The 24,940-nt window shown below is 46.1% G+C and overlaps 2 protein-coding genes across 2 annotated transcripts in view; both read left to right on the top strand.

Moving 5' to 3' along the window:
* MSRA (methionine sulfoxide reductase A) overlaps positions 1 to 3,572 on the top strand; it is a 318,403-nt gene extending 314,831 nt beyond the window's left edge. The window contains exon 6 of the mRNA XM_054179730.1: positions 2,757 to 3,572. Coding sequence (XP_054035705.1) covers positions 2,757 to 2,921 — 165 coding nt within the window. The 3' untranslated portion in view covers positions 2,922 to 3,572. The remainder of the gene's footprint in view (positions 1 to 2,756) is intronic.
* Positions 3,573 to 4,845: 1,273 nt separating this feature from the next.
* Positions 4,846 to 24,736, top strand: LOC104306760 (serine protease 55). The gene is given in 7 exon segments (XM_054180153.1): positions 4,846 to 4,921; positions 4,924 to 5,044; positions 6,629 to 6,708; positions 6,711 to 6,771; positions 6,773 to 6,861; positions 9,010 to 9,125; positions 24,458 to 24,736. Coding segments are annotated over 7 exon segments (822 nt in total).
* The last annotated feature ends 204 nt before the right edge of the window (positions 24,737 to 24,940 follow it).

The raw sequence follows: 24,940 nt of genomic DNA, 5'->3' as shown, positions 1-24,940 counted from the left end.
GGCCTGAGAGCCCTTTCAGTGAATAAATTTTGCCTAGCCTAAACATCCCCTGGCACAACTGAAAGCTGTTTCCTCTTGTCCTGTTGCTTGTTACTTGGAGCTCCACCTCACTACATCCTCCCTTCAGGGAGTTGTAGTGAGAAGATTTCCCCTAAGCCTCATCTTCTCCAGACTAAATAACTGCTGTTCCCTCAGATGCTTCTCATAAAACTTGTTCTCTAGACCCCTCAACAGCTTTGTTGCCCTTCTTTGGACATGCTGCAGCCAGTCAATGTCTTTTCTGGAGTGGGTGGCCCAAAACTCGACCCAGTATTTGAGGGGCAGCCTCACTTGTGCTGAGTACAGGGGGAAGGTCACTGCCCTAGTCTTGCTAGGCACAAAACAAATGTTCAAATGCTTTCTAGGAGTGAGATGGGTATCACTCATTGTGTCATGATGAAAGAAGTTAGACTTGATGACTTGCAACAGCTCCATTTTTGTGATTTTGTGTGATGTTTTCATCTTACTGTGTTTATTTATGGGGCTATTCAGTCTGGAGAGGAGAAGGCTCCAAAGAGACCTTCTTGTGGCCTTCCAGTATCTGAAGTGGGCTATAAGAAAGCTGGGGTGTCAGGTAGTAATAGGACTAGGGGAAATGGAACAAAACAAGAAATGGGTAGATTCAGATTGAATGTTAGGGAGCAGCTCTTCCCCATGAGGGTGGTGAGACACTGGAACAGGTTGCCCAGGGAGGTGGTAGAAGCCTCATCCCTGGATGTTTTTAAAGCCAGGCTGGATGTGGTTCTGAGCAACCTGATGTAGTGTGAAGTGTCCCTGGCCATGGCAGGGGAGGTTGGAAGTGGATGATCCTTGAGGTCCCTTCCAACCCTGACAATTCTGTGATTCTACGATTTATTAGTAAGATCAGAGAACACATATTTGCCTGGTAAACAGAAATGCTGCCTGGTCATTCTTGTAATTGATCTTACTCTCAAGTCTGGCTGATAGCAATGCAGTTCTACCTGTGTCCAGTACTTTACAACTGTAGTCTGAAACCACTTAAAGTGCTCATTAGGTTATCATGGACTTCAGAGAGCACAAATTATGTTCCCATTGAGATGAGAATTGGCTCCAAAATGTTGGCACTTACAGGTTCCCTCAGAAAAGGAAAATTCAGTAGGAAAAATGTCATGGTAATTCTCGTTAAAAATAAATTCAGTCTCTCAAACTTTCCTGGAGTTTCGACTTCAGGCAGGGGATATCAAAAAGAAATTCAAGCCTAATTTAAAATCCCCACCTACATTCCTTCATCTTTTGTTCCTGGACACATATTGGAAAATCTTTCAGAAATTATCCATCATTTGCTTTCAAAATACCTTCCTAGTCCTAGAATCATAGAATCAGAGTGGCTTGAGTTGGAAGAGACCTTTGAAAGGTCACCTAGTCCAAGCCCCCTGCAGTGATCATGGACATCTTCAGGTAGAATCTGTGACGATCATTAGGGCAGAACTGTTATTTTTGAAGAATGAGTTTACAGTGACTGTGTGAAAAGAGCCCAAACACTCTTACTGTGACATCAGTGGAGCTAAAGTTTCACCTGTAAATTCTTCTTGGCATAAAGACATTTGGGGTGGATGGCACATTTAACAGCTGAGATATCTTCCAGGTGGAGTTCTTGGACACTTGAAGACAGCTGTCCAGACGTGATCAAAGTGTGCTCTTCTGCTTCTCAAATTTCATAGAATCACAGAATGGTCTGGGTTGGAAGGGACTTCCAAAGATCATCCAGTCCAACCCCCTCTGCAGTAAGCAGGGACATCCTCCACTAGATCAGGTTGTCCAGAGCCCTGTTGAGCCTCACCTTGAATATCTCCAGGGATGGAGCCTCAACCACCTCCCTGGGCAGCCTAGCACTCAACAGTGTCCTAAATCCATCAGACTGTATGTATCAAAAGCATGGAAAGTAGAACCATTACCAACATCTGGCCTACAACACTCTTCCTGAATGGGAATTAAGGAATTAATCCACAGCTTTGGGGATGGGGCCTCAACCACATCCTTGGGCAACTCAGTCTCAAGCTGCGCCAGGGGAGGTTTAGGCTGGATGTTAGGAAGAAGTTCTTCACAGAAAGAGAGATTTGCCATTGGAATGTGCTGCCCAGGGAGGTGGTGGAGTCACCATCACTGGAGGTGTTCAGGAAGAGACTGGATGGGGTGCTTGGTGCCATGGTTTAGTTGATGAGAGGGTGTTGGGTGATAGGTTGGACTCGATGATCTCGGAGGTCTTTTCCAACCTGGTTAATTCTATCCTATCCTATCCTATCCTATCCTATCCTATCCTATCCTATCCTATCCTATCCTATCCTATCCTATCCTATCACCCTCATGGTAAAGAACTTGTTCCTGACATCCTGATCTTCTCTAGTTTGAAACCTTTGTCCTTCATCCTGTCACTACAGGCCCTAATGTTTTCCACTCTCCTTGATGGCACCTCTACTTGGCCTGGGGTGGTTAATAAAGAGGAGAGAACAAGCATGTGGCCATATTTAATTAAACAGATGAGCCACTGAAACAGGAGGGTGCACTGCTTCTTTTTGCCAGTGCCTGCTTTGGTGCCTGCCACGTCTCTCAGCAAAACAACACGAGAGTGAGGATAAAGGGCTGCCACACAGGGGTGTGCTGCAAATGTGGTTCAAGAGCTGAGAGAGCTCTGTGGCTCCTGCTGAGAGAAAACCATCAGCAAAGCACTAATGGCTTTCCATTATGTTTCTTGACAGGTATTGACGAAGAGTGGTTTTGGTCCCATCACAACAGAAATCCGGGAGACTCCGGAGTTCTATTATGCCGAAGATTACCATCAGCAGTACCTGAGTAAGAACCCTGGTGGCTACTGTGGCCTTGGAGGAACAGGGCTTTCCTGCCCTATTGGCATCAATAAATAGCCTGGGATTGCTTCACTGCCACCACTTCATTTTTGAGAGTTTGGAAAAATTCAACAGCCCTGATAGGTGTCACACTACTCCTGCAGCATCAGCACATAGACCTTTGGGTAGCTCTTGGGGTAGCTTTCCATAATCTGTGTAGTTTCTCAACTGCCAACATTAAAAGCCAAAGTAGAGGCAGAAATTGCACCTGCTTGATAAATGCAGCTTGGTAAAGTCTTGCTCTGCACAGCTCATGGGATTTCCTTGTGATCTTGTGATCTGGGGAGAAAAGAAACTTCTACAAGTTTGGCTTGAAGTGAGGAGGTGGTTGCACCTGCTAACTGCTTTGCATAGCTGATGCCTTCAGATATGTTTGTTTGCTTGGCTTAATGAGTTTGCTTTTGACTTCTGGAGACATGGCTGGGCTCAGCTGTGACAACCCTGTAATTTGGTGTCTTTGAGACTGGCGAGTTTATGAGATCAGTAATTCTCTCACAGTCCCACTTGCACAGCAACATGTAATATCACCTGTAGTGCCTATTTTCTGAAACAATTTTAGCAAGAAGAAGTAAGAACTGTAATGTGATACTTCTTTTTCTGATAGCTCCAAAAGGTGTGTCAGCCCCCAAAGAAATCAATCTTGTTTCCTGCACCAAAATAAATTACAAAAGAAGAAAAATATTGTCTCTGATGTGTTCCATGACTCTTAAGTATATATCTGGGTAGAACTAAAAAAAGCATCAAATAATATAAAAGGCTGCAGCCTACTAATTAAACACCAGGGCTTTAAAATCTGTGTGATTGTGCATGACAGTACAGAGGAGTAGAATTCGTGGTGGCCACACTGTAATATAATTATTCCTCTTGTTAATTGTTTGTACTTCAGTAGCTTATGGAGCCCCCATCAAGACCAGAGCTGATTATGGCAGGTGCTGTGCAAACATAATGTTGGGCAGTCTCTGCCCTGGTGAGTGTACAGTTAAAATAGCAGGGCAGCCAGAAAGTGGGGAAATGCATTCTCAGTGTATGGATGGGGCTCTCAGAGTGGAGGCTGACAGCTACAGCCAAAGGCTGCATATGATACAGGGGTTGTCATGTATGGCTTATACCTATGCTATGGAGTATCCTAGGACAAATGGCTTCAGTAGGAGAGAAGTTGAATTACAAGAGGTGTGCTCAGTAGGTCAGCGAGGTTCTCCTCCCCCTCTATGCTGCCCTGGTGAGGCCACACCTGGAATGTTGAGTCCAGTTCTGGGCCACTCAGCTCAGGGACAGGGAACTGCTTCAGAGAGTCCAGCACAGAGCCACAAAGATGATTAAGGGAGTGGAACATCTCCCTTATGAGGCGAGACTAAGGGAGCTGGGGCTCTTTATCTTGGAGAAGAGACTGAGAGGTGACCTCATTCAGGTTTATAAATCTGTGAAGGGTGCCAGGAGGATGGAGCCAGACTCTGCTCAGTGATGTCCAATGATAGGACAAGGGGCAATGGGTGCAAGCTGGAGCATGGGAGGTTCCATGTGACCATAAGGAAAAACTTTTTCACTGTGAGGGTGACAGAGCACTGGAACCTTTTTCTCAACCTTTAATGTTCAGAAGTGACCATCAGAGCAGAACTCCTGCTAGCCCTGCAAGATATACAGTAAATTAAATAGGCCTAGGCTTATTCCTTGTACCTGATTAGCTTGTACTACAGCCTGAACTCTTCCACTCAGCCCTAAACAAAGATTTTACCCACCCTGGCTGGCAAACAGTCTATGGCTCTGCAAGCCCTCAATCTGCCTGGACATTGCTTGGTAGAGTGCAGGTTTGGAGAGGCTACAGCAGTGCCAGTGGCTTTATGAGAGCTCAAGTAGCATGGATGTTTACAGACCAGTACTTTAGCTGGGGTCCTATCCCCTCTAGTTTAGTAAGCACAGCCAGTGGCACTGCTGTATGTGAGCAATGTGTCTCACTTCATACCCAAAGTGTGGCCTCCAACCATCTTATGAGTCCTTTCTGGAGAATGGATAAAGGATTACAACAAGGCTGGGGAGTGCCCATGGCATGTGAGCATTCAGATCAAGGGGAAACATATCTGTGGAGGCAGCATAATCAACACATCATGGGTTCTAACTGCAGCCCCTTGCTTTGCAGAAGGGCTGTGAGTGCTTGAGGGTGGTGAAGACAGCCCAGGCACAATGGATTGATTGATAGCATTCCTCCTTGTGGATGTAGGATATGTATGCCACAGAATCATAGTCTGGTTTGAGTTGGAAGGGTCATCTAGTCAAACACCTCTGCAGTCAGCAGGTCAACTAGATCAGGTTGCTCAGAGCCCCATCCAACCTGAGCTGGAATGTTTACAGGGGTGCTGGTCAAGTAAAACCTATATATGATTGAGAAAGAAAGAAAGCCTTAAACCCAAGAGTTGCTTCCTTTGGAGAAAATGCCCATTTTTGATCAGAGGTTGTGGTAGAAAGATTCCATTTCAGTTTATTCAACCCCCTGAATTGTCTCTGCTTTCACATAGCAAACATCTTTGCCTCATGAGGAGTCTGATTTTAAAGCAGCAGTTTCTGGAGAAATCAACCCCATGCAATGCCCAGGAGCAGGGTCTGGCTCTCTAGGAGCTCCCTCCCAAATTTGGCAGGTCCAAGAGCTGAGACTGTAATGGCCAGGAGCAGAGTCCAGCTCCCTGGGAGCTCCCTCCAAATGTCAGCAGGTCCAAGAGCTGAGACTGCTCAGTGAAAAATGACCTGTGGCATCCCAGCCTGGAGCAGCTGGCTGCGGGGCAGCATGCTCCAGAGCAGCCAGCCCCGAGCACAGCGATCCAGAAGATCCAGCCCACTCCATCTGTTCGTTATCCACTGGGCTATTTATAACTCACTTGCATTCATGTTCTACCTCTGCACCTCTTTTCTCTGAAAATTAGATTTGCCTAGAAGTGAAGGTAAATTTCTGTGATATTTTTATCAGCCCCTGGTTATCAGTCCAGGCTGGGGGATGAAAAGACTGAGAGCAGCCCTGTGGAGAAGGACTTGGGAGTACTGGTGGGTGAAAGGCTGGACATGAGCCAGCAATGTGCACTTCCAGCCTTGAAGCCAACTGTAACCAGACTGCATTCAAAGCAGTGTGGCCAGCAGGCTGGGAGAGAGGATTCTGTTGCCCTGCTGCACTCTGGTGAGACCCTACCTGCAGTACCATGTTGGACTCCGGGGTCATAGAATCATAGAATCAATAAGGTTGGAAAAGACCTCAAAGCTCATCAAGTCCAACCTGTCACCCAACACCTCATGACTACTAAACAATGGCACCAAGTGCCATGTCCAATCCCCTCTTGAACACCTCCAGGGATGGGGACTCCACCACCTCCCTGGGCAGCCCATTCCAATGGCTAACAACTCTCTCTGTGAAGAACTTTCTCCTCACCTCGAGCCTAAACCTCCCCTGGCACAGCTTGAGACTGTGTCCTCTTGTTCTGGTGCTGGTTGCCTGGAAGAAGAGACCAACCCCCTCCTGGCTACATCCACCCTTCAGGTAGTTGTGGACAGCAATAAGGTCTCCCCTGAGCCTCCTCTTCTCCAGGCTAAATACCTCTATTCTATTCTATTCTATTCTATTCTATTCTATTCTATTCTATTCTATTCTATTCTATTCTATTCTATTCTATTCCATTCCATTCCATTCCATTCCATTCCATTCCATTCCATTCTTATGTCTACACTGCTTCTCTTTTGTTTATGAGGCCATCAAATCTCACTGTTGTGCTGGAGGAAATTGGCTTCATCCTCCCACTGGAAGAGCATCAGCTGGACAGATTGATCCTCCAGAAAACTTTGACTGAATAAGCATGGCAAATCATGCCACTTTGATCCTGCTCAGGTCTCCCAGAGAAAATCCCTCTCTGCTTGCCCTTCATATATGACATCAATACATGGCAACACTGCTGGATCACTGGATGGGGACCCACAGCTGCAGGTGTGGTTGTCAGGAGGTCTATTTGCTAATGGAGGCTGCTTATCCATTTCAAGTAGGTCTCCTCTCCCATGAGTGGTTACCCACACTAATTTCCACTCCCTACTTACCTGTTGAACACATCCAGACTCTCATAGCCTCTAGAAGTTCTTTCTCCAGTGCAAGAGCCAGTCACCCACAGACACCCAGAGCAAAGTCCTTGGTGCTCTGACTATGTACATTCAAACTGCAACCTTAGAGCCACCTTTGTTCTGCAGGAACTCAACCCTACTTTGAATTCATGTTTTGGCATAAGACAGGCTCCACTCTGGTGGGCAAGTTAGGCTGGGTCTGAAGTGATCTGGAATAAGGAAATAAAGGTCTAGGGTCATCGTTGGGTTAATGCCTCTATGAACCAGATCAGTTCAATGGTACTGGCCACTCTTCTTCTTCACTTATTTGGAACAGTAGTTTGCTGTTGATGATTACTCTCATTTAAACACTAATGAAAGTAGCTCCACCAGTGACTGTGACCCAAAATGTCTGTTCGGAACAAATGTCACTAATGGCTAATGAACAATTTCATTATTGGGAAGAGGTAATTAGGATGGAGTGGGCAGGGTGGTGGCTTGAGGCTTTAATAGTCCTTCCTAGGATGCAGTAAGTGAGTGTTCCATTTAATCATAGAATCATTTTGGCTGGAAGAGACCTTTAAGATCATGGAGCCCAACAATTAGCACTACCAAGTCACAACTAAACCATGTCCCTTGGCACCACATCTACAGGTCTCTCAAATACCTCCAGGGATGGTAACTCTATCACTTCCCATGGAGGCCTGCTCCAGGGTTTGACAGCCCTTTGGAGGATGATTTTTTTCCTAATTTCTAACCTAAGAAAGAGAAACAGACCATTTCCTTTGGTCCTATCACTTGTTACTTGGGAGGGGAGACTGAGCCCCACCTCACTACAACCTCCTTTCAGGGAGTTGTAGAGAGCAAGGTCTCCCCTGAGTCTCTTTCTCTCCAGACTAAAAATCCCCACTTCTGTCAGCCACTCCTCACAAGACTTGTGCTCTAGACCCTTCACCAGCTTTGTTGCCCTTCTTTGGGCATGCTCCAGCCCGTCAATGTCCTTTTTGTAGTGAGGGGCCCCAAACTAAACCAAATATTCAAGGTGCAGCCTCATCAGTGCTGAGTCCAAGGGTACATTCACCTCTCTAGTCTAGCTGGCCACAATATTGATGATATAGGCCTGGGTGCTGTTGACCTTCTTGGCCACCTGGGCACACTGCTGGCTCATATTCAGCCTGTTGTATCCTCTCTAAAACTCTGCATTTTCCTTCTCAGGCTTCACTTGCCTCATCTAACAGCAATCTGCCACACAGCACTGTATTGTGGTTGTGAAACTCTCCCATTTCACCACGGCAACAGAGAAGCAGGGGGCTGCCACAGCCTCTCTGCAGCCTGGCAGGATTTCTGTGTAGCTAGTCTCTTTGCAAAATGCATGGCATGGGTTTGGAGATCAGTCTCACGCTGCTGCGTGGGCTGGGTTGACATCACTTCTGTCTCCAAATTGCACCCTGCATGAGATCAGTGCACTCAGAGCTGGCACACAGCTCTTCGGTTTGGGGGATGTTTCAGGAGGAAACCATCAGAAGCTGAGTCTGGTGAAGAGGATGTGTGATGGAGTGTACAGGCCACACCAAAATGTATGAGGCACTGTTCCTCAGCAGGGGGAAATGGATTACTTCTGATCTGTACCAGCCCGTTGTAGATGGACATCCCTTGACTACCACTTCAGACAGCACTAGGCTGACTCCTCTTCAGATGCAGTCATAGAATCATGGAATTTTTAGGGTTGGAAGGGATTTCAAGGATCATGTATTTCCAATCTCTCTGCCATGGGCAGGGACACCTCACACTAGATCAGGTTGCTCAGAGCCACATGCAGCCTGGCCTTCAAAATCTCCAGGGATGAGGCTTTTACCACCTCCCTGGGCAACCTGTTCCAGTGTCTCAACAAATGGAGCCACCTCCTTGGAAATGCCTACATCAAAGCATTTTAATGTGTGGTCAGCCCATGGCAGCCCCATCTTAGCTGGGATAGAATGAGATGGCATGTTTAGGCTTGGAAATGGATCTTTAAAGGTCCAGCTGTGTTTCTGTCTTTTAGATCTTCCCTTTGAGTCTCACCTTCCTGAAAGTGCTGGGAGGATTCAGCTCAGAGAAATATGGATAGTAGCAGTGAAAAGCTGTAGGTCTTCTCTGCAGCAGCAACATCCTCCCAAAGTCAGTTTTATCCTTTGGACTCATGTTCATTTGAAAGAGAAATGAGTGAGGGTTTCCAAATAGCCCTGCATATTTTCAGTCTTTTTGTCACTTGCTGGTGCCTGCTTCAATTTCTCTTTTCCCATCTGAAGGGAAGAATAAAGCAACTACTTCCATTGTGTGCTGACATCCTGAGAGGCACTTTGTGAGAGACACAGCTGATCCCTTGGGTGAGGCAGGGCCTCATAGACCCCCAGAAGAGAATGGGGATAACAAGATCATCTGTTCCAGGGAAAGCTCGGTGACTTTCTTCTGCAAGGTTTCACACCCCATGAATCATAGAAACATAGAATAGTTTGGGTAGGAAGGGACCATAAAGGTCATCTAGTTCAAACCCTGCCTGCCATGAGCAGGGGCATCTTCCACTATACCATGTTGCTCAAAGCCCGATCCAACCTGGCCTTGAACACTTCCAGGGACAGGGCATCTGCAGCCTCTTTGGGCAATGAGACCCTCAAACTGAGTTCCCCAGAAACATGACTGAGAAACTCAAGCACTTGCAGCACAGCTTGTCTCAGATCACCCCCAAGACCAACAGGAGAAGCCACTCCAGCTGTACCAGAGCTCATCTACAAAAATACCTGACTGTATAAAGTCCTCTTTAGCAAGCCTCCACTGCCCAGGATTTCAGCTTTGCCACCTTCTCTGCCTACCTGCCCACCTTCTAGGCTAGCATAAAGTCAGAAGCACAAAACTATCTTTGCCAACATTTGGACAATCTCTGCAAGCTCCTGTGAAGGGAGGCTGAGTGAGCTGGGATTGTTTAGCCTGGAGAAGAGGAGGCTCAGCGGAGACTTTATTGCTCTCTACCACTACCTGAGGGGAGGTTGTAGCCAGGTGGGGGTTGGTCTCTTCTCCCAGGCAGGCAACCAGCAGCAGAACAAGAGGACACAGTCTCAAAGTGCACGAGGGGAAATTTAGGCTGGAGGTGAGGAGAAAGTTCTTCAAAGAGAGAGTTGTTAGCCATTGGAATGTGCTGCCTGGGGAGGTGGTGGAGTCACTGTCCCTGGAGGTGTTCAAGAGGATATTGGACATGGCACATGGTGCTATGGTTTAGTCATAAGGTCTTGGGTGAAAGGTTGGACTCTTTGAGGCCTTTTCCAACCTTATTGATTCTATGATTCTCTGCTTCAGGACCAAGGTCTCCATCCCACAGAGTAAGGTTTTTCCTAGTTGTGTATATTTTAGGGGGACACACGGTCAGACATATCTATGGACAGACATATGTATGGACAGCTTCATCCTGGAGGAACCCTTTACTGAGGTAACAAAAATAGCACCAAGGAGAGAGAGACATCCCTGGTCCTCTAGGCAGATAGCTGGCCCAGGCACCATGGATTGCAAAGCCATTGCAAGCCAGTCCTGTCAGTGAAGTTTAGGAAAGATGTTGAGTTGCTGGAAGGTGTCCAGAGAAGGGCAACAAAGCTGGGGAGGGGTTTGGAGCACAGCCCTGTGAGGAGAGGCTGAGGGAGCTGGGGTTGCTTAGCCTGGAGAAGAGGAGGCTCAGGGCAGACCTTCTTGCTGTCTACAACTACCTGAAGGGAGGTTATAGCCAGGTGGGGATTGGTCTCTTCTCCCAGGCAACCAGCACCAGAACAAGAGGACACAGTCTGAAGCTGTGCCAGGGGAGTTTTAGGCTGGATGTTAGGAAGAAGTTCTTCACAGAAAGAGAGATTGGCCATTGGAATGTGCTGCCCAGGGAGATGGTGGAGTCACCAGCCCTGGAGGTGTTTAGGAAGAGACTGGATGGCATGCTTGGTGCCATGGTTTAGTTGCTGAGATGGTGTTGGGTGACAGGTTGGACTCAATGATCTCAAAGGTCTCTTCCAACCTGGCGAATTCTATTCTAAAGAAGTTTCTCTGCAAAGTTTGCTTTGCAGAATGATTTTTTTCATTAGGCAGAGAGCATCTGTCTCTGAAACCATTCACCTAGTGACTTGCTCTTCCATTAAATTCAATCAAAAATCTTAAAAAGAAAACTGCCACAGGATAACATTAACATGATTAAAGAATGCACTTCCCAGCCCAGCCTGAGGTTCTGTGGCTGAATAATGCTGGTGAAGCAGCAAGGGCCCTTGTACCCAGGAAAATTAATCTCTTGTATTCAGAAAGCTGATGAGGGTGCTATTTTGATCTACAATGATGTTAGAGTCTTCTGAGAAATGAACTAGAAATGTGAAGCTTTCCAAGCAGTGGAAGTACACAGCGATTGCATGTGTGATAATGCTCATAACCCAGCAACTGCCCACTCCCAGTGGAAGCCTGACCAGGCAGAAACGTCTTGCAGGCTGAAATAATGAGAATAATAAGGGAGTCCTTATTGTGGACTTGAAATACTTAAAGGAGGCCTACAGAAAAGGTTAGGATGATCTTCATAGCAGGGCCTGTTGTGACAGGACAAGGGGAAGTTTAGGCTGGGTGTTTAGGAAGAAATTCTTCGCAGAAAGAGTGATTGGTCATTGAAATGTGCTGCCCAGGGAGGTGGTGGAGTCACCATCACTGGAAGTGTTTAAAAAGAGACTGGATGAAGCACTTAGCGCCATGGTTTAGTTGATGAGATGGTGTTGGGTGATAGGTTGGACTTGATGATCTTGAAGGTCTTTTCCAACCTGCTTAATTCTGTATTCTGTGATTCTGTAAACTAAGAGGAGATTTAGAGAAGATAGGAGGAAGAAATTTTCTCCAGTGAGGGTGGTGAAACACTGGCACAGGTTACTCAGTTTGGTGGTAGATGCCTTGTTCCTGGAAATATTTCAGGTCAGGTGGGACTGGGCTCTGAGCAGCCTGACCTAGCTGAAGGTATCCCCTGGACTAGATGACCTTTAAAGTTCCCTTCCACCTCAAATCATTCTGTGATAACATAGAAGGTTTATTCTACTGAGCACCACTTAACAGCCCTGTGTTGCAACAGGGCATAAACAGAAAAGCTCAGACCTTTCACTAGCTGCCATCATGCTAGTACCAGGCAAGAAAAACACCACCTAATTTGTGGATCACTGACCATATTCTTGCAACAGCTGGAGGAGATTGAGTAGCAGAGCTCCCCAAGTATTTGTGCTTTAAAAATAAAGAAATAAAATCCACTCACTTAAAAAGAAACATCTCTTGTGCACCAATTCCCCAAGTGGTTCTGCAGACAAATATATAGATTGACTGTGAATTAACACTAACAGGATCTGTAATTGACTTATAGCTCTATTTAGCCATAAACATTAGCATTAATGGATGTTCATGGGGTGCAAGTGCTAAAGAACAGATGTTAGAGCTGGCCTATGTGCTGGGGTTTTTTTTTGTGTGTGCAATGTTTCTTCCATGACCCCGTGAACCACGATTGATGTCTAGTTCCTTGCTTTCTTAAGCATCTTTTGTCAAGCTCTGATGCAATGGTAGCTTGAACAATAATTAGAGTGTAAGGGACTCATAAAGAAAATGCCTCTTCAGTGTCCTGCCTATCCAGACAAAATTCAGTAAATGGCCCAATTATATTTCAGAGAGTTTCTGCAAAGCAGGTCTGTGGGGGTAGCTCTGCAATGTGGTGATTAGGACGGAGTGTGTTCAGCTGGAAGTCACAGTTCATGTACAGTTCAGGTCAGCAATAGATCAAGAGGGCCCCAGTCCCTTGCCTGATTTTCAGGGACAGCATTCACTCTGTGGCCACAAACAAGCACTGGGATGGTTCCAGCTCAGCTTCACCATGCCCCATTCCATCCCTCAATGTCAGGTTGATGTGGCTCATGGGCTGAAGTTATCTACCCCCTTCCAAAGACTGCAGTAGAAGGTGATAGTGCTAAGAGTTTTTAGCAGGGCAATGGGTGATAGTATTAAGCTAAATGATTCTATGATTCTATTCTAAATGAGAGGAAATTCAGACTAGATACAAGGAAGATATTGATTACACTTAAGGTAGTGAAATACTGGCCCAGGTTGCTCAGAGAGGTAGAGAGGCCCTGTCCCTAGAATCATTTCAGGTCAGATTGGATGGGGCTCTGAGCCACCTGATTTGGTTGAAGATGCCTCTGCTCTTTGCAGAGGGTTTGGGCCAGATGGCCCTTAGATGTCCATTCCAGCCCAAAGCATTCTATGATTCTATGACCTTGGCCATCTCTTATAAATGTTGCTAGGATGCATCTAGGGCTCTAGGGTTTAATTTCTTTAGTTCTATGAGAAAGGCAGAGAGGGACCTCTTTCCTTCACCTGTAATATATACTGCCCACATATACTGTCAGCTGTTTGGAAAGGGCAAATATCTCTTATAACATCTGTTCAGGGCTCTCACCCCTCATAGTTATGGTGACAGCAGTAGTTGTTGAACAGCCCTGGGTGGGATTTATCCAGCCAGATACAAATGTCTTTTCTATAGCTATATGCATCTGCCAAAGCATTTTCCCATCAATATGGAGAAGAAAAAAGCCAACAAACCCACTTCTGATGTAATTCATTGAGGCTGTTTTAAGCATCTATTTTAAAATGAGATAAATCCCTGTATGAGTGGTTATTGCTCCCCATTAATTAGTTCACAGGGAGATATATGGCTCTAAGGCAGGACAGTTGTCTCCTCAGATTGTGCCAAGGGAGGTTTAAGTTGGACATGAGGAACAATTTCTTCTCTGCAAAGGTTATCAAGGCCTGGAGTAGGCTGCCCAGGGAAGCAGTGGAGTTGCCTTCCCTGGAGGGATTTAAAAGATCTGTAGCTGTGGTGCTGAATGGCATGCTGTGGTGGTGACTTGTCAGTGCTGGATTAATGGTTGGACTTTATGATCTTAAAGGTCTCTTCTAAACAAAATGATTCAGTGATTCTATGAATTTTGTAAAGAAAAGGTGCAAAATGATAATAGAGTTCATGTAGGTAAATTACTGCAGATGAAAGGAAAAGGTCACCAGTGAAGTGTGATCAATCCATCAGACTCTTCAGAATACCTGAATGGAGGTGGATGATCTGATTGTATTCTGCTGGCATGGAAAAAGTATCTGCATGAGGTCTGAGGTTATAGGTCCTTCTGCCTGTTAGACAAAGGTCTCCTCAGAGCCAGGAGTCAAGGCCAACCACATTTCAGTCCCAGGTTATTACTAATTATACAAAATTGCTTTACTGTTGTACCTTGCCTTACTACTGAAGAGAATGATCCACTCTCCATCACTGAACTGTTGTTAACATGATGAGGTCTTTCTTTCTTTCCCTAAGGGACAGATGGCATTAAGAAAGAAAGCATCCTGGGATGCCCCAGCACAAAGCAGTGGAAGGGCACTTCTGCATTTGTAGTCTCCTAAATTTGCTTCTGAAGGGTGTTTTGGGGTGCAGATCATAAGAACTGGAATACTTCTGTGTCTCCTGGTTTTATAAGCTTTTGTCATTTGGTCATTCTGTGGTATGGGCAGACAAGTGAACAGATTCAGACTGAGCTGGCTTAATTCTTTAAACTGTCAAAATTATTCTTTCCTATTTCAAGGACCTGGGGTGTTCATGATGGCACACATCTCTTCTTCATCTGGGTTGTAGCTGTGGTCACAGAATCATAGAATCATAGTATCAATAAGGTTGGAAAAGACCTCAAGGATCATCAAATCCAACCTGTCAACCAAGACCTCATGACTACTAAACCAAGGCACCAAGTGCCACATCCAATCCCCTCTTGAACACCTCCAGGGACAGTGACTCAGCCTCCTCCCTGGTATCACAGTACAATAGAGGTTGGAAGGGACCTCCAGAGATCATCAGGTCTCCTGCCATCATCCCCCCTGCCAAAGCAGGAGAGGATAGAATAGAAATAGAATAGAATTATAGAATAGAATAGAATAGAATAGAATAGAATAGAATAGAATAGAATAGAATAGAATTAACCAGGTTGGAAAAGACCTTTGAGATCATCTAGTCCAACCTATCATCCAACACTATCTAATCAACTAAACCATGGCACCAAGCACCCCATCCAGTCTCTTCCTAAACACCTCCAGTGATGGTGACTCCACCACCTCCCTGGGCAGCACATTCCAATGGCAAATCTCTCTTTCTGGGAAGAAATTCTTCCTAACATCCAGCCTAAACCTCCCCTGGTACAGCTTGAGACTGTGTCCTCTTGTTCTGGTGCTGGTTGCCTGGGAGAAGAGACCCCCACCTGGCTACAGCCTCCCTTCAGGTAGCTCTAGATGGCAATAAGGTCTGCCCTGAGCCTCCTCTTCTCCAGGCTAAGCAACCCCAGCTCCTTCAGTTCGGGTAGTCCACACAGGAATGCATCCAGGTGGTTATTGAACATCTCCAGAGGAGAAAAATCCACATCTCCCTGGGCAGCCTGTTGCAGTGCTCCTTCATCCTCACTTTCTCCTCATGTTGAGGTGAAATCTTCTATGTTCAAGTTTGTACCCTTTGTTCCTTGCCTTATTATTCAGCACCACCGAAAAGAGACTGATCCCTCAAGCTGAAGCTGCTTGGTTGGAAACAAGAGGGTCCATCATTATGTGCCTTGTGAATGAAGCTGTGTGAGCAGAACACCTCTGGATGCAGCTGAACATCAAACCCTGCCACACGCTTGCCCTCAGAGTGGGGGAATGGGTGTGATGACTCAGAGGAGTCACTTCTCATTCAACCACAGTGAGTCAACCTGACTTTGAGGGAAAGTCATGATTCAGAGGCAGATTTAAACTATTTGAAGGAGTTCATAAACACACTAGATACGACACACTGAGATTTCCAAAACACTTTTAATGAGATTTCTCACCAAAGACTCATGGAGAAACTGAACTGTCATGAAATAGAAGGGTTATGGAGGAGGGATCTGATCGGAGCAAGGGCTTACAAGAAGGATTGTGTTGACATCCATGCAAGGGATTCTGATGTTCTAGGAGGGTAGATATTGAGAGAGAATAGAGTAGAATAGAATTAACCAGGTTGGAAAAGACCTTTGAAATCATCAAGTCCAACCTATCACCCAACACCATCTCATCAACTAAACCATGGCACCAAGCACCCCATCCAGTCTCTTCCCAAACACCCCCAGTGATGGTGACTCCACCACCTCCCTGGGCAGCACATTCCAATGGTCAATCTCTCTTTCTATGAAGAACTTCTTCCTCACCTCCAGCCTAAACCTCCCCTGGTGCAGCTTGAGACTGTATCCTCTTGTTCTGATGCTGGTTGCCTGGGAGAAGAGTCCAGCCCCCACCTGGCTACAACCTCCCTTCAGGTAGATGTAGAGAGCAAGAAGGTCTCCCCTGAGCCTCCTCTTCTCCAGGCTAAGCAACCCCAGCTCCCTCAGCCTCTCTTCACAGGGCTGTGCTCCAAACACCTCCCCAGTTTTGTTGCCCTTCTCTGGACACCTTCCAGCAAGTCAACATCTTTCCTAAGCTGAGGGGCCCAGAACTGGACACAGATCTCAAGGTGTGGCCTAACCAGTGCAGTGTACAGGGGCAGAATGACCTCCCTGCTCCTGCTGGCCACACTGTTCCTGATACAGGCCAGGATGCCCTTGGCCTTCTTGGCCACCTGGGCACACTGCTGGCTCATGTTCCACCTACTCTCAACCAGCAACCCCAGGTCCCTCTCTACCTGGCCGCTCTTCAGCCACTCTGACCCCAGCTTGTAGCTCTGCATGGAGTTATTGTGGCCAATGTGCAGAACCCAGCACTTGGAGGTGTTAAATCTCATACCTTTGGACTCTGCCCATCTGTCCAGCCTGTCAAGGTCCCTCTGCAGAGCCTCTCTACCCTCTAACAGTTCAACACCTGCCCCCAGCTTGGTGTCATCTGCAAATTAACTGATGATGGACTCAATACCCTCATCCAGATCATCACTGAGACAACCAAGTTGGCTGGTGTCACAACATTATTCAGAGTGGTCAAAATTTGACTGGGCAGAGGTGCAGCAGAATTCATGACTCTGAATGACAGAACTTAAAACAGCAGATGCAGTTAAGTGTTGATAAAGGAAAAGTAATGAACAGAGAGAAGCCATTACAACCATGCACATGTAATAGGCTCTAAATTAGCTGTTGCCATGGAAGAAGATCCTGGAGTAACTGTGCATTGTCCCTCGAAAACATCAGCATGGTACTCTGTGGAGGTCAAAAAGGGGAAACAAGCAGTATGGATTACTAGGAAAGGAATAACTACCAAAGCAAATGTGCCTTGTGCCAGGGCACTAATGTTGGGAGTGATTCCTCTCAGAAAGGAGTAATGGCTTATAAAAGAAGAGTAGAGTAGGAAGAATGAACAGGGACATGGACTGGCTTCTGGTAGAAAAGAATAGAATAGAATTAACCAGGTTGGAAAAGATCTTTGAGATCATCAAGTCCAACCTATCATCCAACACCTTCTAATCAACTAAACCATGGCACCAAGCACCCTATCCAGTCTCTACCTAAACACCTCCAGTGATGGTTACTCCACCACCGCCCTCGGCAGCACATTCCAATGGCCAATCTCTCTTTCTATGAAGAGATTCTTCTTAACATCCAGCCTAAACCTCCCCCGATGCATCTTGAGACTGTGTCCTCTTGATCTGATCCTGGCTGCCTGGGAGAAGAGACCAGCCCCCTCGTGGCTACAACATCCCTTCAGGCAGTTGTATAGAGCAATAAGGTCTGCCCTGAGCATCCTCTTCTCCAGGCTAAGCAGCCCCAGCTCCCTTAGCCTCTCCTCATAGGGCTTGAGCTCCAAACCCCTCCCCAGCTTTGTTGCCCCTTCTCTGGACACCTTCCAGCAACTCAACATCTTTCCTAAACTGAGGGGCCCAGAACTGGACACAGGACTCAAGGTGTGGCCTAACCAGTGCTGAGTAGAAGGGGCAATAACAGAGGACTTTAAGGCTTGTGAAAATGATCATGTAATCACAGAATGCTTTGTTCATATCCACTCCTTCATGTTCAATGATCATGGAATCATAGTATGATTTGGCTTGGTCATCTAGTCTAACCCCCTGCAGTCAGCAGAGACATCTTCAACTGGACCAGGCTGCTCAGTGCCTTCTCCAACCTGATCTGGAATGTTTCTGGTGATAGGACTTACTTCTACCACTTCTCTGACAACCAGGGCCAGTGTTTCACTACCTTCACCACAGAAAACGTCTCCTTTATATCTAGTCTAAATCTCTCTTAGTTTAAAACCATTGCCCATTGTCTTATCCCAGTGTGCCTGATGGGGGTATGACACAGGTTTCTAAAGACATGAGCAGCAAGGTGAATATAGTCAGAAGCTGTCCTGCTGTCACTGCCTTTCAAGACACATGAAGGAGGGGGTGTCAGATGGCCATATCAGACAGTAGATTTAAAACAAAGAGAAGGAAGTGGTGGGGTTTTTTTTCATCCAAGAGATAATTAAACTATGGAAGTCACTGACCAGGATGTTGTGGTTATTTATCTTAACGGATAAATGGATTCGAAAAGCAATTAGGTAACTTCCTGGATGAAGATCTCTCTAAGGCTATTAACCACTCTGATGTAAATACAACTCTGTAAATACTTGCCCTGTTTCTCATTCTCCTTCCCTGAGCACTTGCTACAGATGCCTGTCAGAGACAGGAGTCTGGGCCACATGGGTCTTTGGCCAGATGCATTAAAACCACCCTTAAGTCTGTGCCACCATAGCTACTAATGGACCCTGCTGACATCAGTGAGGATGGACTTTGGGAGTCTTGTTCTCCCATTTTAAAGCAAGGGGTTGGAGGGAGAGAGTAGCTGGAGGCTCTCCACCTGAGATCTCAAAGGGATCTCATGAAAGGAGTACAGATGCCCTGTTACTTGGCCAATTTTTGATGCCTGCATTCTATAAGTGGCCTTAGCCTCCTTCCTTCCACCTTTCTCTAAAGCTTGTTCACAGTGAAATAACTGAAGAAATCATCTGTTTGCAAAAGCTTCTGCTTCCTGCACCCAGGGCAGCTCTAATGGCAAGTGCTGTTATTCACAAGCTGGTTTCCTCCAATTTACACAGAGCTTACCAATATGAAAACAAACCCAGCAATGGCTTGCAAGGATTGTGCATCCACTAATGAATAGCAGATGGGTTGATGTCCCTCCTCTAGAGCTGCTCCCACCTAAGATTTATGTGGCTGAGGGTGTTTGTTCTGAGCAATTACCATGTTGCAGAGACAAACACAAATACAAAAGGAAGGAGATTACATCCCTGATCCAATGCCCAGCAGACAGCCTCCTGATGTTCACAAAAAGGCCTTGAGCACAGTGCAGAGGATGAAACTTTTGATCAGCTCTGTGGAGATCTTGTTATTTGGTGACAGTTTTTATACAACCCAGAACTATTTACCTCTGAATCCATCACTGCTCTCACTTCTCCTGATGGGAGGATTAACGTGCAGGCATGGAAGGCATGAGCTCGACACCAGGTCTAATTTGATGTGGTTGCTTTTCACTTATCCTCCAGCTGACACGAAACATGCAACAGAAACAAAGATGCTATTTTTAGTTTGTTGGGTTTGTTTTGGGTGGGTTTTTTTCTGTCCAGAAGCTTGGCACTGAAATTGAAGAGCAGGAGCAGGTGTGTGTTGCTGACTAGAAATATTTCACCACCAGGATCCAGGAGGCTGGAAGCAGCATTTAATAAGTTCTTCAATCTTCAGAGTTGTTAACCTGAACATCATTAAATTAGTGCTAGTGGAAACCTCACAGAGCTGAGATAATTGTGCCAGTGCTCAAAACTCACTCCTCCCACACCATCTCCCACAGAAGGATGGAAAACTTTGGGCCAGAATCTCTGAAAGCTTAAGGTGGATACAAGGATATTCAGAAGTGTCCAAAATGTGAGTTTATCTTCTCTGTCTCCATCCCCTTAAAAATCAGGCTACTGATTCATCCATCTGGGCTACTGCTGTAGTTATGTGAGTGAGATCATCACACGGAAAGGATGATTTAGCCCACTTTGTGATAAAGTCATCAAGTTGAATAGCTGAAGTTAAATGGCATGTTAGAATTTGCACCCATCAAGCAGACCAGCTCAGCCCACGTGGAAAGGGATCTGAAGCAGGATTTGGGTCTCAGGGCTTGTGGATTAGAGAAAACAGATTTGCAGCTGCTGCCTGGGTTTGCACAGCATTGCCTAACTCCCTTTTTGCCCAGGTTTTAGACTGCTTTCTGCAGCTGACAGCCCCCCAAGCTCTGCAGACAGCTCTCCCTTTCCTCACCAAAAGGGCAGAGAACAACATGAATATTGTTAAAGAGGCAAACAGGAAAAAACAGATCTGATGTGAAAGGAAAATCACATCCTGTACAGTTCAAACACAGAGCCCTGGCTCATGCAGCTCGCATCCCTTTTCTGCTCTGGTTTTCTCAGCTATGAAATGCGATAAGACTTTTCCCCCCCAAGGACAGTCACAAGGTATCAGGAATTAACTGGTGTTTAAGTGTGAGCTGCCTCCAGCTTGGACACTTTGAAGCAGATCTGCCCCAGCGGTGTGCAAGGACTCTGCCAGTGCTAAAAATCTCCTGCAGCAGGGGAAGCTGGCACGACACCTCCCAACATATCCCTGACGAGGGATCATCAGCCGTGGCTGCGTCACTGGCTTGCAAACAGCTCCCACTCCCTCAGCTTCGTTTATTATCTTTGAGGAGGAGGCTTGAAGCGCCTTCTTTTTGCTACCAGGATAATACATTTGGCCTGTTCCTGCCCTGAGGGGATGAGCAGTAAAATCCACAGTAATTTAATTGTGCCTACAGCCTAGGAGATGCTCATTCGTTCAAACAGGATGCCATCGCCAAGGACACTTGATAACACGTGGATCCAAGGTCACTGCAAGGTCACATTCATGTGATTCACTCAAATTCTTGGCTGAAATAGGGTCAGGAAATGACTTCAGATTCTGAGCTTAAAGGTGGTCCAAAAGCATTGGCTGAGATGCAGGCACAAGGCTACAAAAATGCATCATCACAGGGCAGACAGCATTGAGTCTACAGCTGGATTCAGTGATTGTGAAGGGCTTTTCCAGCCTCAGTGATTCTGTGATTTTATGATTCTGTGAATGCTGACTCATAGAATCAGGATGGTTTCCTTTGAAAAACACCTTCAAGGTCATCAAGTTTGAATGTTAACTCAACACTGCCAGGTCGCCACTAAACCACATCCTTCCGCAGCAATACATCTACACATCTTCTGCAGAAGAGAAGGCTCTGAGGAGACCTTATTGTAGCCTTGCAGTATCTGAAGTGGGCTACAAGAAAGCTGAGGAGGGACTTTTTAGGGGGGCAGGTAGTGATAGGACTAGGGGGAATGGAACAAAACTAGAAATGGGTAGATTCAGATTGGATGTTAGGAAGAAATTCTTCACTGTGAGGGTGGTGAGACACTGGCACAGGTTGCCCAGGGAGGTGGTGGAAGCCTCATCCCTGGAGGTTTTTAAGGCCAGGCTGGATGTGGTTCTGAGCAACCTGACCTAGTGTGAGGTGTCCCTGTCCATGGCAGGGGGATTGGAACTAGATGATCCTTAAAGTCCCTTCCAACCCTAACAGTTCTATGATTCTAAGGTCTTTAAAACCCCTTCAGGGACAGTGATTCCACCACTTCCCTGGGCAGCCTGTTTCTGCCCAAGGGCTTGACAGCCCTTTTGAGAATGAAACTGTTCTTCATATCCAGCCCCAACATTCCCTGGTGATTCTTGAGGACATTTCCTCTTGTTCTATAACTTGTTACTTGAGAGAAGACACTGACTCCCACCTTGCTGCAGCCTCCTTTCAGGTAGCTGTAGAGAGCAATAAGGTCTCCCCTGAGCCTCCTTTTATCCAGGCTAAACAATCCCAACTCCCTCAGCTGTTCCTCATAAGACTTGTTCTTTAGAATCCTCATGAGATTTGTTGGTTTTCTTTAGACCTGCTCCAGCACCTCTTCATCCTTCTTGTAGTGAGAGGATTGCCCATTGGAATGGGCTGCCCAAGGAGGTGGTGGGGTCGCCATCACTGGGGGTGTTCAGGATGAGGCTTGACAGGATGCTTGGTGCCATAGTTTAGTTGATTAGGTGGTGTTGGATGATAGGTTGGACACGATGATCTTGAAGGTCTCTTCCAACCTGGTCTATTCTATTCTATTCTATTCTATTCTATTCTATTCTATTCTATTCTATTCTATTCTATCGTATCCCAGTATTTGAGGTACAGCCTCACAGGTGTCAAGTACAATGGTAAAGCAACATTTGCTCTGTATCTTAATTTTTCCTTCCTGTATCCATGCTGAACCAAAAAGAAAAACAGGAGGGGGGGGGGGGGGAAATCAACATATTAATGACCTGAGCCCTCCATCCAGTGCAGAGTAGGAATTCAGCCACAAACTTGGGCATGTGCTGATGAGTTGCCCAGGGGACTACAGCCACTTCCTTATGAATTAATGTGAGTTAGCTCCAGGTAGCTGCTGGTGGAAAGGGATTCATACATTAATGACAAAAATCATTTCCCAAAATAGTATATCTGGCAAGCTGGCTGGCTCAGAAAATTGGTTTGTATTGAATGTGTTTGTCACAGGAGCTGGAGATACGGTCGAAAAAAACATTCAAACCCACCATGGAAGGAAACTTACTTGCAGCAGCGACTGCACAAGATTGAAGAAAATACAGAATCACAGAATTACAGAATCACAGAATCACCAAGGTTGGAAGAGACCTCAAAGATCATCAAGTCCAACCTGTCACTACAGACCTCGTGACTAAACCATGGCTCCAAGTGCCACGTCCAATCCCCTCCTGAACATCTCCAGGGATACAGGGCTGTCAGAGAAGTGCTGTACCTGGCTGGGTGGATTTTGTGTTTTGACTCAGCATAGGAAACTGGGAGGAGTGGCTGGCACACCCTCAGGCTGTGCTGTCATTCATTGAGACCTGGACAGCCTGGAGAACTGGGCAGAGAACCTAATGAAGTTCAACAAGGCCAAGCCTAGGGTCTTGCACCTGAGAAGGAAGCACACTCTATACCAGCAAAGCTCAGGGGTTGACCTTGTTTTAGCTGGAGGTTTGGACTAGATGATCTCCAGATGTCCCTTCCATTCTGCTACTCTGTGATTCTGTTCTGGTTCCTCTTCTCCCTTGGGCTGGGGCCAGTGATCACACACAGAGGTCATACAAGCAAGTAGATGTGCTCTTAGTCTTCCAGCTGCAGCCAAAAGGAGGACATTCCTCTTTGCAGAGTGCCTGCAAAATGCATCTGAAGGCTTGCACACACTGAGTGATGGTTGCCCTTGCAGTAGCAAGTTAAGTTTTTAGTAAAATTACTGTGATTGCAAGACATTTTGCCAAGGTTAGTCTCCACCTCTCATCCAGATTCTGGCCCTCATAGTTAACAGTGGTAGGTACTCAGGACCCACATGCACCAGTTTTGCAGTGTGGTGGTTTTAGGCAGTGCCTTTACATTTTTTTTCACAGACCTTGAAGAGAAAAGTGGTAAATTGTAAATAAATCACTATTTGGTGTAAAAAAAGGAAAATAATGATAATTCTAAATAGAATAGAATAGAAAAAAACCAGGTTGGAAGAGACCATCAAGATCATGGGGTTCAACCTATCATCCAACACCATCTAATCAACTAAACCATGGCACCAAGCTCCCCATCAAGTCTCCTCCTAAAGACCCCCAATGATGGCAACTCCCAATTCCATTGGAAGAGATAGGGGACTAAAACTAGTTGTACTAAAACAATCTTTCCCTCTTCTCACTTCCTCAGGCTGGGAGATACTAACTTTCTTCTGCTTTTGTCTCTTGCGCCTTTTGTACAAGGGGGTAAGGGGGAGGCAGGGAAGGAGACGCTAGTAGCTTCCCCTGGTCCCTGGCCAGGGGGGTCCTTGTGCTGTTTATTAATTGTAAATCCCTGTAAATATTGTAACTACTGGATATTTTGTACATATTCATTGCATTCCATTGTAGATTGTAGTTTTGCTTGTAAATACAGCTTTTCTTTGCTTCCAACTGAGCTGGTCTGGCAAATTTAATGTTGGGTGGGGGGGAGTTTTCAACCCACCAGATACAGATGAGCCAGATGCAGATAAGCAGTCACAGCATATGTTCTGGTTCACTCTTGGGTGTTACCTTTTGGTGATAGGATTCAGGTATCCTTCTGGGACCATGAAAGAATGTGGACAAGGCTGCGGACAGAGCGTTGCACGGAGCCAGAGCTTGTGACTCATCTCCTTTTACCTTTTGTATCAGTTCATTCTGCAGGGATTTCAGGGCTGAGCTGTGATATTTTGAGCCCAAAATGTTCTTGTTCCCTCAAATCCTCATGAACTTGGCACTGTTTGGCTTTCTCAATCAGCTTGTGAGATGCAGCTCCTGTGGGAGACCTGAGGTTTGATCCTGCTGTAACATCCATCAACTGCCATAGGTCAACAGTGGGAGACCTCTGGTTTGCAGCTGCTGGAACACCATGAAGTGGTTTCAGATTGGCATTGACAGCTGGGGAGAGGGTTGTGTGGAGAAGCTGTACCATGACATCTTTATGTCTCTTTACAGCTACCGTGGTTGAATTGAGTCCAAAACAGCCACAACAGGGAAACCTTTCTTCACTGAAGGCAGGGATAACTGTGCCAATGCTGGGGTGGTTCCTTCCATCTGGTGTTTCTTGAGTATTGTCCCCATTTACTTATCTTTTAATAGCAATTAGGTTATTCCAGAGAAGATTAAAACAAAATATGAATCCTAGAAGCATCAAATGGCTCAGGTTGGAAGGGACCTTAGAGATTATCTACTTCAATCTCCCTGCCAAGGGCAGGGACACCTCTCAACTAGACTCAGCTGCTCAAGGCCTCATCCAACCTGCCCTTGAAAACCCCCAGGGAGGAGACATCCACAACCTCCCTGGGCAGCC

The sequence above is a fragment of the Dryobates pubescens genome, chromosome 3, assembly GCF_014839835.1.
Source record: "Dryobates pubescens isolate bDryPub1 chromosome 3, bDryPub1.pri, whole genome shotgun sequence".
Lineage (NCBI taxonomy): Eukaryota > Metazoa > Chordata > Aves > Piciformes > Picidae > Dryobates > Dryobates pubescens.
This window is presented reverse-complemented; position numbering and strand designations above follow the sequence as displayed.